The sequence below is a fragment of the Sminthopsis crassicaudata genome, chromosome 2 (genome assembly GCF_048593235.1).
Source record: "Sminthopsis crassicaudata isolate SCR6 chromosome 2, ASM4859323v1, whole genome shotgun sequence".
In the NCBI taxonomy this organism is placed as follows: domain Eukaryota; kingdom Metazoa; phylum Chordata; class Mammalia; order Dasyuromorphia; family Dasyuridae; genus Sminthopsis; species Sminthopsis crassicaudata.
This window is the reverse complement of record NC_133618.1, coordinates 504,998,239-505,012,498: the sequence shown is the minus strand read 5'-3', so window position 1 is coordinate 505,012,498 and position 14,260 is coordinate 504,998,239. Positions and strand designations below refer to the sequence as shown.

General features: G+C 38.8%; 1 protein-coding gene across 2 annotated transcripts in view; it reads right to left on the bottom strand.

Annotated features, from left to right (window-relative positions):
- DBH (dopamine beta-hydroxylase) overlaps positions 1-14,260 on the bottom strand; it is a 146,870-nt gene that overhangs the window by 8,267 nt on the left and 124,343 nt on the right. Inside the window, exons 5-8 of one of the 2 annotated variants that reach the window (XM_074294041.1) lie at positions 12,562-12,738; positions 10,839-10,941; positions 3,427-3,593; positions 874-1,017 (exon numbers count right to left, since the gene is read on the bottom strand). In XM_074294041.1, coding sequence (XP_074150142.1) covers positions 874-1,017; positions 3,427-3,593; positions 10,839-10,941; positions 12,562-12,738 — 591 coding nt within the window. The remainder of the gene's footprint in view (positions 1-873; positions 1,018-3,426; positions 3,594-10,838; positions 10,942-12,561; positions 12,739-14,260) is intronic. The other variant, XM_074294042.1, reaches the window with a different exon arrangement.

Below are 14,260 nucleotides of genomic sequence, written 5' to 3'. Positions count from 1 at the left end.
ATTTATCCTTTCTTTATCTTGTTTGTACATAGTTATTTTTACTGTGTCTCTCCTATTAGATTGTCAACTCCTGGAGAGAAGAAACTATGTTTTACCCTTCTTTGTATTTCCAATGCTTATCACAGAGTATGGATCATAATAATAGATGCTTAATAAATACTTATTTGGACTGAGTAACTGACTCAAAACTTAAGAGCTGAGTTCCACAGACCTGGCAATGTTCCTACATCAGGAAGGAATGGGAAAGAATATAGTCTTTAAACTATTCTAAGGAAGGAGATCTATAGAAGAAGCTGAGACCCAAAATAGAAAGTAAATTTTGATAGGTACTTCTCTCCTTCTCCTACATCTATTCTCCATTCCTACCTTGTACCTCACCAACCTAACACGAGCTGTATTCCCAGCATTTCTTGGATTTAGGTGGAAAGGACTGGGACATCGCTTCTAGAAATCTATTGGGATTTGCTATTACCACACTTAATAGGATGCAAGACCTTTGAAGTCAGGGTCCACTTTGGATTTCGTGTCTGGCTCACTACTACCCAATAGAGTTCCTTATATATGGCAAGCATTTAACAAATGTTTTCTAAATGATTTTGTCAGTTTATCTATTTGATATATTGGGTATTTATGATGAACTATAGAATAGACAGGTCTCTAAAGTAGGAAAGAAGGATGATGATCAAAACAAAATCCCAAATAGTAGGGGTAGACTTAGGAAAATATTCCATCAAGGGCAGGAGAAGCCTAAAATGGCAGAATACCAGTTATGGGTGCCTTGTTAGAAAATAGAGAGAGCAACCAACGAGAACCTGTCCTTGTTTTGTGTCTTTGCCAACCCTGAGAAGGGCAGTTAGGACCAAGCATCCATACCTGGAAATGGGGACTGTAGTGATTATCCCTGTTCACGATCTTTGTCACTCTCCCTTCTCGGGCTAACACCGTGATCACCTTCCTCCCTGTGAGGTGAGTATGGAGCTGGGAAGCAAAGATGTGGATCCCTGACTGTGGCAGAGCCTAAAAAACCATAGTTGAAAGAGAAGAGTGTTCAGCTAAGGAAATGCACTTTTTAATAAGTTCAAATTTTAATTGGTTCAAAATTGTATTCTAGAAGATTCCCAGAACTCTGACATCGAGCTAAGTGGGGTGTTACTGATCTTGGTTTCAGAATGGTGGGCTTTTTTCTTTTTTGTTTCACTAGGGACATTTAGATCAAGCAAATTTTGTTAACATAATTTTCCTAGTACTTAGTGAGCTTTTAAATGGGAGTGACCAGACTGCATGGAGAACCCAAAGAACGTACAGGCTACACCATTACCATTGTTAACAGGAACACCCCATTTGAATAGGAAATAAGAGTAAATTCGATCCTCGTTGTTACTATGCTGCTAAAAGACAGCTCACATCTATTTTGAGAATTTGGCATGAGAATGATGGCAGCAGTTTCATACAGGCGGATAGTGAAAGGCATTTCAAGGCAGTAGATCCGGCAGATGAGGAGCAGAGAGAATTGGCTCCCCAATGGCTACAGCATTTTCCAAAACATCCAGGAAATATAATTTGTTTTCTCTTTCTATCCCAGATTGGATGATTCAGTTGTGTGGGGGGGGAGGGTTTCCTTCAATAGTACCTCTGGCAGCTAACCTAAGAGTCCTTTTCTCACACGGCTCACACAGAGACCGTTTATGTTAATAATGGGGTACTCTATAGAAATCAGCAAGAGACTTATTCTGGGAGAATATGATCATATCCCATTTATCCAGCATCATGGATGGACTGTGCCTCATAAGTGAATGTTCCACACAACTGAAACTTACCTTTACAGAGGAAAAATTAGATGAGGAATAGAATGCTTGAATTCTAGTCCTGCCTCTGATGCCAACTTGCTGTGTGACTTTGAACACTATGCCTCAATTTCTCCACCTTTAAAATGACAATGTAGGACTCCATGGTTTCTAATGGACCTTCCAGCTTTTGCACTCTTTTTTTCTATATCTATGGTCCTTTCCAGCATTGACAAACTGTGTGTGTTGTATGTTCCAAAATCCCTTCTGATTGACATTGTATTTTATGTTAATAAATCTCTTCCAGCTCTAATCTGTAATTCTATGACTTCAATAATATCATACTGGTGGTCTCAGTCAGTAGGATCTGACTTACAATGATACTTTAAATCTGATTCAGCCACACTAGGAAGTGTTGCAAGTAGCAATGCTATCTGAGGGCTGCATGTTTGACACCTCTATTCTAAAACAACAGAATTTATTGCCTTTCATGTTGAAAAAAAAAAAAAGGATTTGGGAAGATCTAATAAAAGGCAAAGGGTATAAAGATTAAAAAAAAATGTATCCTTACTCTAAACAGTTCCTGCCTTCTTCTATTTGTTCAGTTTGTTCTTTTGCCCCTAAATGGGTTTTCTGAAATGCCTTCTTGATGTTGTGCAGATTTTCTACAGATTTTCTGCAGTATCCTTCTGGATACTCTGTCCTCCCTGAGTTTTCATGACACCACTATGTATCAGACTCTCTCTCTCTCTTTCTCTGTATGTGTCTCTGTCTGTGTGTCTCCTTGTGTTTGTGTCTCTCTCTCTCTGTATCTCTCTCTCCCCCTCTCCTTTTCTCTCTCCCTTTCCCCCTCTCTTCCCCCCCCCCCCCTCTTTCTCTCTCTTCCTCTCTTCCTTTTCCCTTTTCCTTCTTAGGAATCCTTTGTTGGATCACACACATGTCCTGCCTCTGTGTGTGTGTGTGTGTGTGTGTGTGTGTTTCTCTCTGTCTCTTTCTCTCTCGTCTCTGAAGCTCTTTCTCTGTGGCTCTTTCTCTGTTTCTTTGTTTCTGTAGCTCTGTCTCTCTTTCTCTCCTCCCTTTCTCTTTGACTTTATCAGCTCTTAAACAGATGATTTTCAGACTTATACATACATTTCTCCTTTCTCTCCTGAGCTTTGTGCCTCTATCGTACTCTAATTTTTAGACATCTCCATCTGAATGTCCTGCAGATATCTCAAACTCAACCTGTCCACAATCAAATTTGTTGTTTTTCTCCCTAAACCTATTTTTCCTTCTAACTTCTCTGTTTATGTTGAGGGCACCACCATCTTCTAATCCTCTAGATTTTCTACCTTTGAGTCATTCTCAACTCTTTGTTTTCATTCATTCCTGCCTCATATTCAATTGATTGCCAGACTTTGTCTACTTTGTTTTTAACATCTATCTCATCCCTTTTCTATTTTGCTTCACTCATATCACAACTAGTCCCTAGTTCAGGCCTCCATCACCTTTTGTCTGAACTATTGCAATAATGTTAGCAACTCAGCATAGAAACCTTACCAGACTCAAACCCAAGCTTAACTATTTTTTAGTCATATTTTGCCCATATCTAGACCAGCCTATGGGAGCCAGAGTCAAAAGGCAAGAATCCAGAAATACTCACCAGTTTAGTGCATTTATCAGTGCAATAGCCAGTCAAGATGAAGTCAGTCTCTTTGGGTGGGATAGCCATCACAGGAGTGTACACAAGGCCCAGCTCCATGATACCAGCATCAAATGGCCTTAGCATAGATGTATAATACAAGCGGAGGCCTGAGGAATCACGGACACCTAAGGCAGGGAGGAAACCATATCCTGGTTTTAAACTTTAGCAGGTGAATGAAATGAGCAGGACCAGGAGATCATTATATACTTCAACAACAATACTATATGATGATCAATTCTGATGGACGTGGCCCTCTTTAACAATGAGATGGACCAATCAATTCCAAAAGAGCAGTAATGAACTGAACCAGCTACACCCAGCGAAAGAACTCTGGGAGATGACTATGAATCACTACATAGAATTCCCAATCCCTCTAATTTTGTCTGCCTGCATTTTGGATTTCCTTCACAGGCTAAATGTACACTATTTCAAAGTCCAATTCTTTTTGTACAGCAAAATAACTGTCTGGACATGTATACATATATTGTATTTAACTTATACTTTAGCATATTTAACATGTATTGGTCAACTTGCCATCTGGGGGAGGGGGTGGAGAGAAGGAGGGGAAAAATTGGAACAAAAGGTTTTACAATTGTCAATGCTAAAAAATTACCTATGCATATATCTTGTAAATAAAAAGCTATAATAAAAAAAGAAAAGAAAAAAAACTTGAGCAGGAGCAACCACTACTCGGGAAAGGGAAGACATAATAAGGAAAGAGAAAAAGGAAGGAAAGAAGGAAGGAAGGAAGGAAGGAAGGAAGGAAGGAAGGAAGGAAGGAAGGAAGGAAGGAAGGAAGGAAGGAAGGAAGGAAGGAAGGAAGGAAGGAAAGAAGGAAGGAAGGAAGGAAGGAAGGAAGGAAGGAAAGAAGGAAGGAAGGAAGGAAGGAAGGAAGGAAGGAAGGAAGGAAGGAAGGAAGGAAGGAAGGAAGGAAGGAAGGAAGGAAGGAAGGAAGGAAGGAAGGAAGGAAGGAATAAACTCCCCAGCTCTTCATGTCAAGGAATTAGCTCAATTTTTTTTCATTTGTTGTTTGAGTGAATTTTTCTTTTCTAGACACATTTTATTACTTCTAAATCCTCTTATGTTCCCCAGCTATAACAATCAGAAGCAAATGGCTATGAGCAGCAGTCTTATTGTCAAGGATCTGTAGATATCAGGATCATAGCGATTTTAGAGTGGAAGGGATCTCAGAGGGCTAGGGCCAAGGGATAAGCAAGTAGTACAAATAGTCAGTGCTCTGAGATCCCAGCAACCAGGATGGGTTTTATAGAGGCTTTAAAGCCATGACAATTAGGTAGGATTGTAATGTTTGTAGGAATGAGAAAAGGCATTCTAAGTTTTATGGGGGATACTAAGAAATGAGAAATAGAGAGAACAAAAGCCAGAATATGTAAAGTGTGATTAAAGGATCATGAAAAATCCAACTTGGCTGGAGAAGAGGATTCAGGAGATAAAGCTGGAAAGGTAGTTTGGGGTTAGGTTGTGAACAACTTTAAATGATAGTTCAAGGGGATTTAAGGTTTGGTCTCCCAAAGGACTCTGTGGAAATATAAAAGTATTATCAAGAATGGAATGAGCTGTATAAGACTGCCTGCCATCTAGGGGAGGGGGTGGGGGGAAGAAAGGGAAAAGTCTGAACAGAAGTGAGTGCAAGGGATAATGTAAAAAATTACCTATGCATATGTTCTGTCAATAAAAAGTTATAATAAAAAAATAAAAAATAAATTTCAAAAGAAAAAAAGAAGAATGGAATGAGTAGGGCGGGGGTTATGCTGAAATGGGTTCATTTATCAGAGAACGAGGAATAAAAGATTTAAAGAGGTACTGAGCCAGAGTTCTACTGAATAGACCTGATTTGGAGTATTGTGAGCAGCTGTGCTTTTTTCCAAGATACTGGTTTTTAAAAAATATAAAATTTAGAAGACTTGCTACAAAAGCCAGTTCTTATTAAGTACTGAGTGACTAGGGGTCCATACCTGATCACTGGAAGGACAAGAGATTAAAGTTGCAATGTCATTTCCAAACACTGTGCCAACATCCTCAACAATGGGAAAGTCCTTTGACAAGTGTAGTTCACTTGACTTCTAGCCAGGACTGGGAGAATCAGAACCAGGTATGTTCTTTCTTTATGGGTCTACCCCCACATCCGTGCCCTGGCCAGGGAAAAGTCTTTGAACCAACAACAGCATCTGGTCTCCAATATTTAAACCTATTCATAGGAGACAGGTTACTGGGAAGAAGGGATATCTAGCTGCCCATGAGGGTGCATTATTACTGTAGACTCTCACCACCCCCAGGCCAGGAGTATCTCAGTCCTTTCCCTCTGTGACTGAGCCTCTCTAAAGAACAGAAGGAAATAAAAACTAGGGGTTCACCGTGCAGTCAGAGAGGGTTCTGTAGATTCATCCCCTTTCTCTCCTCTACCAACAGCCCAGTAACAACTTGCTCCCTCACCATTCACATGGTTGATTTGAGAGCATGCAAGAGCATGTCCACCCTGGAGAATTAGGGACATTTCAGTCAGTTCCCATTGCCAAGGTTTTTTGAGGGTCCTGGATCTCCTGTCTGGAGCAAAACTTCATTAGCTATCAGGTTAAGAGGAGGAAATGTGTATCCAGAGACCAGGCTGGTGGTAGTAGAGGAGAGAGAAGGATGGATAGAGAAGGATGTCAAATCAGTCAATCAGTCTCAGAATTCTTGGAGTGACCACAGGATGCCCACCTGTTACCTAGTTAGCAAGAATATCCAAATTCTCAAATGGATCTGTGATCTCATCAATTCAGGAGATCCTTCCAAGAATATTCATCACAGTTCTGGCAACCCATAAACAAAATAATTTAGTCAAATTAGGAAATTAACAGATGAGTAGATGGTCTACTAAACTATGCCCCTCCTTCTCCCAGTTCCTCAGTCTGTCATTCACCACTGTCCTGATGGTTCTATTTCTTCACTTCCAATGCCTACTCAATTAAAGGTGCCTTTTCTGCTTCATACCCTAGGAGCAAAAATTCCTAGTTCCAGCCCTGCCACAAGGGACAATCTGGTCATATAGTGCACTTGGAACTCTGATGAGACATTTACCTTGATTATGGTAGGTGCTTAATAAATGCTTATTCCCTCCTTCTCTCTTTGGGGAAAAAAAAAAGGTCCCATCATTTGAACTCTCCAAAAACAAAATTCATTAATCTCACAATATTTCTTGGTCTGGAACAAGGATAGCTGAATATGGTATGTAGAGAAAAACTGATCTTTTTTTGGCTAAAATAAAATGATAAATAGGATCTTCCTTGAGGCAAATCCATAGAGATTTGAGTTGGGCACCTGAAGGATAATATTAACTAGCATGTTATAATATTTAGAGGACCTTAAGAATTCCAAGTTATTTGAATATATTATCTCTTTTTAAACATTGAAACAACTCTGCAAAACAAGGCTTATAGATATGATCATCTCCTTTTCACAGATATGGAACTTAAAGCTCAATGAGCCCAAGATTATACAATTAATGAGTGTCAGAATCAGATCCCTTCAAACTCAAGTCTCTTCTTACTCCAAGGCCAGAGTTCTTTCCATAGCACTGTACCACAGTAATAATTATCATGGATACAGACTACCTTCTTTGCCCTCAAAGTATACCTCGGCACCCAGGGCAAAGATATGAGACAAAAGCAAAAAAAAAAGCACAATACTTACTTACAAAAAAAGCACCCCTGGACTTGTTCAAGATTCATTTGTATGTATGTAACTACCAAACTAATGGAATCACAGGTCCATTTGAGTGTGCAATGAATTGACCAAACCAGGACCCAGATGAGAGAGAAGAAAAGTATATCACTTTCATTCTTTGCAGAGGTAGGGATGATGGGTATAGAACATTCCACATATGTCAGTTGCAATTGACACATTGCTTAGTTTTACTTGAACCACTTTTTTATTCTCTTTCTTTTTCATTCTTTGTTACAAGGATGATTCTTTGAGGAACAGAGGGGCTACATTCAGAAATGAAAGCAATGCCAAGTCAAAAGATGTCATTAATTTTTAAAAAAATTAATCTACATTAAAATAAAAGGAAAGGTGGTTGCTGATGGTGATGAAGGCATGTGTACAGCTGCTGCTGATAACCTGTCCCTAAGTCATCTTCCCACGAGCAAAGTAAAAGCAGAAAATTTTAAAGGTGAAGGGGACTATAGAGATCTTATCATCCAATCTGCTCCTTTACAAGGGAGTAAAAGGTTTAAATTTGCTGAAAGCAAATCAAACTCCAGAAGTCAGGGTTTCTGACTGAGCCCTGCCTTGTATTTTATCCCCTTTAGGGATCAAAGTTATAGCTGGCTCATTTGGCCAGCTTGCTATGGCTTGCTAAAATGGGAAACCATTAGCTATGTTGGAGGAGGTGTGTCCTCATTTGGTGCTCTCCATCAAATCACCCTTCCCCATCCTCCACCCCACACCAAGATATTCCTAGGACAAACTTTAGGTATATCTCATAAAGAAAAAGAAATTCACACTTTCCTCCCTCCCTTTATCAAACCTCTTAATAAAAAAAAATCTAAATCCAATCATCTCCAGTATCTCCATGCTGATTACATCAGATGGATAATAATAAAAAAGATGTAATTGGTTAAAATTCAAAAGAGAATTAAATAATGAAATAATTGCTAGATCTCGATATTTATAGCAAAGTAGCACATTTTGAGATTCGCGAAATGACATGATCTTCCCTATATGTGGAGATGAATCCATAAATATACTCAGATAGCATGAAGAAGCAGGCTTCCCTGCTTCTTCCCAAAGAGCTGGGGATTTTTTCCCTTTTGATTTTAATGGAGCAAGATGCACAGTATCATTTTATTAGCCAAGTTGGCTCACAGTTAATGTCAAGGAAATACAGATAGAAAAGGATATAGAGGTTCATTGTATTTATCTATTCAATCTTGCACCAGTGATTAATAGTCTTGTTTCCCTTTTTCTCTTGGGCTCTGGGTGGTTATGGACTATTTTCTTTAGGTATCCGTTCCATTGCTTAGAATTGTGTATCTTAGATAATGGCTTGAATAGGAGGGGGTGTGAAATCCCTGTAACTAACTATCCATGTCATGCCTCCTTACCAAACAAGTTCTGCAGACAAGGTGCCCAACCTGAGAAAGACAATGCAAACAATGAGAGATCTGGGGTGTGGATAGAAAGTTGGAGAAATATTGAATTAGCCTAAAACAACTATTCCTTAAATCATAGTTGTGCCATTTAATTCCTGTGTGAATTAAATGTCATTTGCCTCCCTTGACCCTTTCTAGCCTTTTGTTCTAGGTCCCCTGGTAGCTCTGACATTTTATGCACATTGTAGACCTGATGTCCTCTAGTCAAAGGTCCTTTCCCAATTTTGTTATCTCTTCTACTGCTTAGCTGCATAAAATTCCCACTATTTGCAATTTATTGCTTTGGATGTGAAGGCTTTTGGTTTACCATCATCCACTATTACAATACAGATACCTCTAGGAAAGAGCCTAAGGGCTGCATCATCTACCAAATTTGATGGTATCAGCAAACTCCTTAGGGAGATTTTTTTTATTTTAGTAAAGTCACCTTTTTGCATCTTTTCTTTGCACATTCATATTCTTGTTTGTATCCTCTTCATATGTGTATTTGCCATGTCCTTTAATTAAATTGAGACCTCTTTGGAAGCAGAGACTTTTTTTTAAAGAAATCTTTGTATTCATAAAACTAAGCACAGTGCCTTCCCACACAGTAGGTATTTAACGAGCATTTGTTGAATTCAAATGAAGGACAAAAATTGGAGAGGGATACAGAAATAAACTAGATCAGCTACTATCCTTAAGCAGCTTAGAGTCCAGTTGAGGAATGATAGGTACACAAATAAAATGACAAAGCAAAACAGATTGTGATGGATGCCATAAGAGAGAAAAGAAGAGTGATGAAAAGGCAGATCCCAATGAGTTATAGAAGGAAGTATGGAAGATAAATGTAGGTTTCGTGAAGAAATTGTAATTTAAGCCAGTCCTTGAAGTAACAGGTAAAATTTCATCAGGTCCAGAGGCAGAGAGAAAGCATTCTAAGCAGAAGAGACATTATGAGTAAAGATGAGGAAGTGAGAAAGCACAGAGCATGTATGGGGAACAACCAAGTTTGGTTTGACTAGAAGCAATGAAATGGTGCCGTAGATACAGTCCCAGTCCTGGAGTCAGAAAGATACTTCTCCTGAATTTATATCTGGCCTCAGACATTTATTAGTTATGTGACCCTTATCAAGGCACACTTAACCCTGTTTGTCTTAGTTTCTTCATTCCCCTAGAGTGGCAAGTGATTCCAGTTTCTTTGCCAAGAAAACCCCAATGGGGACATAAAAAAATTAAACATGACTGAAAAACAACAAATAAACCAAACAGGGAAGTGTCAAGAAATAACTTAATAATTCAAAGCAGCAGATAAAACAAATTAGTCAGATTGTAGAGGGACTAAAATGTCAGCTTGACAATTTGAATTTTATCCTGTCAGCAATAGGAAGTCATTGAAGGTCTTTGAGCAAGGGAGTAACATGATCTCTGTGCAAGAGAGATTGGAGCTGAGTTTCCACTTCTGTAAAATCAGGGTGTTGACTAAAGGTCCAGGGAACTTTGGATCTATGGATGAGGAGAGAAGAGGCAGCATACATAGGCATTTGGGGAATAGAAAGAACATGTTAACTCTTTTTTCCAAAACCATGGATGCCAGATTTGGAGTTATTGTTTCCCATGGTTAGAGCAAAGATACTTAGCAAGGATTGCATATATTCTGCTGTTGCCTGTGACCGTTGTCTGGCCCTATTATTACATCATCTTTGAAAACACCATATTTTCCACCAACTATATATGGGTACAATTGAGCTAGCAAGTGGGCGTTTGTAGGAAACACACAGTTGGTGCTACTGAAGTCCACTGTTCTGTTAGGACTAACATCCCACTTCAAAACTAGCCTTCTAGTGTTGACAGTTTATATTGTAATCCTGTTGTATCACAGATGTTTGGTGCCTTTTTGAGCATTTTTGAACTTCTTTACAAATAACAACCTAAAGATAGAATTCTGACTGACACCATAAAAGTGAAAAAGGGGGAGAAAGTGTTGGGGGCTGACTGTTTTTTATTGTGGATCAAACTTTGGGGGGGGGGAATTCTGAGATTGAGTTCAATTGAAATGGCTGGTTCTACATAGGCTGTGACTTCCCCCATCATCCATCTACAAGAGAAAGTGAGGGAGAAAAGGTACTGTTTCAACCTACTTAACTTAGAGAAGGTTAAAGGATGACATTTGAGAACAAGGAAACTGGGTCCTAGAAAGGAAAAAATTCTATAAATAGCATTGATTCAAACACTGACCTTTTAACTCAAGAGGGTTGTGATAGTGAACCTCTAGGCGAAGATATTTTGAAGATCCTGGACCTCCAAAAGGAAGACCAGCTTCCTCTGGGTAATAAAATGGCTGTAAGATTGAGAGAACAAAGGGAGGATGACTACAACAGCAAATGATGACAAAATTGACTCACATGTAATTACAAAGAACCTCTTTTTATCTTCTGCAATGTACAGAATCCAAAAGTATAGGAGGAGGTGAGAATTGAAGGAGTCATCTGAAAATAGGATAATTTCTAGCCATAATGAATAACAGTACTGTTACCCATCCCATGCATTGACAGAAACTTAGACTCAGGAACAGAGAAACCATAATGAGTCCTCCTTCTCCAAGTCCATTCTCCCACATCCCCATGGAAGGCAATTTAGCTAAATTGCAAAGCAGATAGTTGTTACTTCTTCCATTTAGTCTCAGATGTGTGACTGGGCCTTGCCACAGTAAAGTACTATGATCCACAGGATTATAGGGAATAAACAGATGCAGAAGGCATAGTCTCTATCCTTAGGTACCCCATAGCCTATTTGATTTTCTCATTCATTCAACTAACCAACTACAAGCTTAGCACTGTACTAAGGCTGTAAAGCGGGATATAAACACACAAAATAGGGTCCCTGTCACATGTTGAGTAGACAAGACTAATAAATATGAAACAGTAAACAAAAAAGGAAGTAAGAAAAACTGCATTTATTATACCAAAGGATTCCATGAACCAAAGGGGAATAGTGAAATTAGAGGCCCCCAAACTAGTGAAATGGATTTCTAAGGACAAGAGAGCTTCCGAAACTTTCAAACTTCTAATCTTCATTCTCTTCTCCCCTCCCCCCTAAAATGTAGTCTCCTTAAGAGCAGAGACTGTTTCATTCTTTGTATTTTATTATTCCCAGAACGTAGCACAGTGCTCCAAGGAAGAGTAAAATGCTTGTTGACTAGTTGATTAAAACTACTCATTATCACTTACTCTACCTCTATCTTTTTGGACTACCCTCTCCCTTGCTTGTTGGACCTACCCTCTCCCTTACTTGAAGTTTTAAAAAAAAAGGCCAAGTTCAAATTTTACTTCTGCCTCTTAGTAGCTGAGTGATCATGAATGATTTATGGGATTTGAAGTTGGGAAATTTGCATTTGAATCTCACCACTTTCATTTACAATATATGTTCCCTTAGGAAATTATTTAAGATCTCTGGATTTGATTTCCTCCCCAATAAAATGAGGGTGTTGAACTAAATGACTCCCAAAGTTTCTTTTAAGTTTTCCTCAGGTACCCTAAATCTCTCTGTGTCTTAGATTGTTCATCTGCAAAATAAATAAAAGAGTTTAAAAAAATTAAGCTTACTAAGCATTTTACCTGGTGCTTTGCTATGGCAAATGCCTAATGAAGACTTTCATTCATTCATTCATGGGGATAAATTCATTCATGGACGTAACAATAACAATAGCAACAACAAAAATAATAATAACAATCCTTTACAACAACACTATAAAGACTAAATCAGATGATATATTGCAGAGTTTTACAAACCTTGAAGTGTTTATATATAAATTATATAAAAAGGTATGTTTACATATAAATGTAAATTGCCACATTATTGTTGTTATAATTATTGGTGAGAAAAAGGGCACAAGGGATGGAGGAAAAAGTTTAGAGTAAAATGAAAATGAGTCAATATTTTAACTAATCTCCTTACACACCTTAGCTCCTAAGGCCCAGGCAGCCAAAACATGTCTGCAGTGGTTCAGCTTTTCAGGTTTCATTTTTGAATCACAGGTCCCATTGAAATGTGGAATCTTCTCAATTTCCGCAGCACACTGGAAGACCTCCATGTGGTGGACAAGGGCTTCGTTGCCCTTGGTAATGATGGGTTCATACTGCAGAGATCACTCAAAGAATAGACACGATGAGTCACAGAGTAATCTCACTATTTCTGACCTCCCTCCACTCTTGACCTGAACCCCTTTTTTTCCCTCAGACATTTTGCTTTCCTCAGAGACTAAAGATCTCTCAGACAAGTGAAAACCCTCACTCTTGCCTGGAAAAAATCACTAAGAGGAACAGTATGATGTGAGAGTGATAAGTGATAATTTTGTGTAATTCTGACTCATTTAAATTCAATTCCTGCTCAAGTCAAGAGGTCATTGGTCCTTTTTGAAAGGAAAAGTCCAAAAGCTGAGAGCCCACCAGCTTGGGTTCTAGTCTGTGCTTTGCCACTGACTCCCCAAAGGACTTGGAACAAGTCATTGCACCTTGGCCCTTCCCTCCCCTGAGCAGAAATTCTACTTATAAGTAGAATGAAAGTAATAGACTAAACCATCTCTAAAGTCACTACTAGCTCTGTGATTCTAAAAGAGAACAGATGAATTAACATGGACCAGGTATCCATAATACATCAGTGGTTGGATTGCAGGGGTTGAGCCTATTGAGGTTAGGTCAGTTTGGGTTCAAGAGAGAAAATGAGACACAGGTAAAGATGAAATGATCCCTATGATCAGAAAATGGACTTTAAACAAAGCTCCTTGCCTCAGGATTCTAAAAAGCTCCAAAACAGGGGTCTTAAAGCTGGACAGCTGAATTCTTTTTTTCTGGGACTACCCTGGTTGACCCTCTATCCCTAGAGCACACAAGAGTGTTCAAGGAATCTTCCATGGCAAAGGTAAACTCTGGTTCTCTTGCACGGAGGGTGAGAGCGTGGGTGGGGAATCTTCTCCTCAAGGGATGATCATAATTGAATGGAAAGGCAGAGCTATGTCATACAGCCTGACCAAAGCATCCTTTAGCCTTAGGGATCAAGCCCCAGGATGGACTGCTCTGGCAATTTTATCTTAGTTTATTATCCAACTTTACGTTATCACACCCTATGGCTAAAATCTCATCTTCTAAGAGAAGTCTTTCCTAATTCCTTTTGATTCTAATGCCTTCCCTCATCTTGATTATCCTGTATATTTATCCTGTAATGGTTTGTTTGTATAAAGTTATTTGCATATATTCTGTATAATTTATCCTGTGCATAACTTGTTTGAATTAAATTATTTGCATGTTGTCTCCTCCATTAGACTGAGAGCTCTTTGAGAGAAGGATCTGTGTTTTGCCTTCTTTGTATCCCCATATCTCTGAATGTGCCTGGTATGTAGTAGGTATTTAATAAATGCTTATTTGACAGACTGTACCACTAAAAAAAACCAATCCATTTTAAGCTGTTCTTTGCTGTTTTTTCTTTAAAGTAACTGTTTTTCTTTTGTGGATGCCTATATATAATATGCCTATAACCATATTCTCTCGACATGCAGCAAGAGAAATAAGAAAACAAGGATGAGTTATTCTTCCCATTTTATAGATGAGGTCTAGGGAGACAAAGATAATTTGTCTTTCTTCCTTTAGTAGATCATGGCTTGG